The sequence below is a fragment of the Aplysia californica genome, unplaced genomic scaffold, assembly GCF_000002075.1.
Source record: "Aplysia californica isolate F4 #8 unplaced genomic scaffold, AplCal3.0 scaffold00095, whole genome shotgun sequence".
Taxonomy (NCBI): Eukaryota; Metazoa; Mollusca; class Gastropoda; order Aplysiida; family Aplysiidae; genus Aplysia; species Aplysia californica.
Genome location: NW_004797365.1, coordinates 1,421,925 through 1,424,452, shown reverse-complemented (window position 1 = coordinate 1,424,452; position 2,528 = coordinate 1,421,925). Strand labels below are relative to the sequence as shown.

The window sequence follows — 2,528 nt, the reverse complement described above, 5'->3', positions numbered from 1 at the left end:
AATGTCTCCAGAATATGGGGAAATTAATTGCTTTTGTAGTGCAAAACCTTCTTCAACTGAAACAGAAAAGCAATTCTCCAATTATTTGAATACCTGTGTTTGTGTGTATGTGTGTGTGTATGTGTGTGTGTGTGTGTGTGTGTGTGTGTGTGTGTGTGTGTGTGTGTTGATGTTTGTTTGTTTTGATGATGAATAAAAAAGACACAGAGCTGTGACCACGAAGAGGCCTTGTGGCGCAACGGCAGCGCGTCTGACTCCAGGTCAGAAGGATGCGTGTTCAAATCACGTCGGAGTCAAATCTTTTTTGGTCTTTCTGGTAGCATTTTCTCGAATCAATAATTAATTTTTAAAATTTACCTTTTAAATTTTAACCAGGCTTTATGTGCTTCTCGTTTATTGTTAACATTGTGTTTGATACAACATCTGCTGCAGTGGTCCTATATTATGTTTTTTTTTCTTTCTTTTTCTGTTGTTATTGTTGTTTTTGTTACTATTATTCCTGCTGCTGTTGTGTTTGACGTTATTTGTTCCTTTTTTGTATGGAAAATGGGCCAATGTTTTTTGTTTAGAAATATGAAAAAAGACAACGTTCTCTGAAACATTAATAGAGAAGATCGCAGTTGTTACATTTAACAGATGATATAAACAGCATAAATTAACAGTTTTGTTAAAGCAATCGTAGACGTTGTAAAGTAAAAGAAAGTGAATAGAGATCAACAAAAAGACAAGATTAGGGGGAAAAAATAGATTGACCCCGACGTGATTTGAACACGCAACCTTCTGATCTGGAGTCAGACGCGCTACCGTTGCGCCACAAGGCCTCTCGTAAGTTGCAGGCGAGTGTCAGATAGCAAAGACACAAAAAAACCCCAACAAAAAACCCAATTAAGGCTAAAACACTATTTTGATTTGGAGAAGAACAGAGCAAAACAGCTTATTTTCTGAAAGGCTTAATTTAGCTGCAAGAAAAGGGGGAAAATAAAGTATAAGTAACTTTTTCTGGTGACCCACTATAATTGTACTATAATATAAATCTAGTTCTTTTTTTGAAGTTGAACAAAGCATCCACTGGCCAGTAGTATCAACGATTATCATAGTGGTTGCATTTCGTTGCATCACGAAATAAAACTGCAAAGGGGAGTAGCTCAAATAAAGCTTAAATGTGGAATAAAAGTAAGATTACGTCCCTTTGTAAATACAGCTCTCTCTCTCTCTCTCTCTCTCTCTCTCTCTCTCTCTCTCTCTCTCTCTCCCTCTCTCTCTCTCTTATCCCCACTTGTTTTCTGATCCCCTGGTCTAGCATCTCCTGAAAAAATCACATTACTCTGTTTGAAGGGAACAAGGCAATTTTTACGTTCATACACATATTATTTTTATAAAATAAAATACTTGTTTAAACAGCCGCTTCCTGGTGTTAAGCTTCTCGGATTTCAGCTTCGAAGGTGGAAGAGAAAAACATTTTTTGATCTTGGAAAGACTGTTAGAAGATAGAAAAACACATAAAACGAAGCTTTCAAAACGTAGGCAGATCTAGAAATAACAGAATCATACGAGTAAGAGTTATCTTTGCAAAAACTCAGGTGTCGACGACTATAATTAATATATTGTTCATTTTTGTTACAGGCGAGGGCCGCAAGAGGTCATACCTTTCCGTGGGCAACAGCGCCGAGTACTCACTGAAGATTGTGGAGGCAGACATCGTGGATCTTGTGGGCACCATTAGGACCCCTGGTGGTCAGATTGAACCAATCATCTTGAAGAAAACTGGCGACGGAGAGCTGGGTAGGTTGACAGTAACTATCAATTGTTTGCAAACTGAAAAGATAGGTACTGATATCGAATATTATTAATGTTTGACTTCTCACCATAGGACAAATACTGCTTTTGTTTTCATGAGTGGTTAACAAACTGACCAGTTATATGACATGTAAAAAAAAAGAAAAACAAAACAAAACACCTACGTCACAATGAAAAACAGTAACAACAACAACAAGAACAACAAGACCAACATCAAGAAAAGAAAGAGGAAAGCAAACCCCCCCCCAAAAAAAAACAAACAAACAAACAAACAAACACAAAACAAAACAAACCCAAACATAACAGACGAATAAACAAACTAATTAAAAACAACAAACACTCACACAGACAGATACACAAAACATGTCCCCCTACTCCTCTCCAAATCACTTCTAGAGATACAAACAAAATAATCATTCCGTCAACTTTTCCTCACCAATACTCCTCCACAGCCATCGCTTCGTTCACACCCCGTGAGAAGGGAGAGTACACCGTGAATGTCATGCGTCATGAGAAGAACATCAAGAACAGTCCTTTCAAGATCAAAGTGGGAGACAAAGAGATTGGTCACGCCGCGGGTTGCAGGGTCACAGGAGCTATTGCAGAGGCCATTGCAAACTCCGGCAATGAGCTGGTCATCGACACCTCTGATGGAGGTAAACATTTGAAAAGATTGCAAAAATGTCACGCTCGCGTCGACACCAAAAATGAATCACTTACGGGCGGGAGGG

At 38.5% G+C, this 2,528-nt stretch overlaps 1 protein-coding gene and 1 non-coding gene across 2 annotated transcripts in view; one reads left to right on the top strand and one right to left on the bottom strand.

Moving 5' to 3' along the window:
• Positions 1 to 2,528, top strand: part of LOC101857476 (filamin-A) — a gene marked incomplete in the record, with an annotated part of 86,559 nt that overhangs the window by 62,436 nt on the left and 21,595 nt on the right. Inside the window, 2 exon segments of the mRNA XM_013080678.2 lie at positions 1,624 to 1,782; positions 2,250 to 2,453. Of these exon segments, the coding sequence (XP_012936132.1) occupies positions 1,624 to 1,782; positions 2,250 to 2,453 (363 nt within the window).
• On the bottom strand, positions 750 to 821 carry TRNAW-CCA. Its single transcript has one exon. It is a non-coding gene; the product is annotated as a tRNA-Trp (tRNA).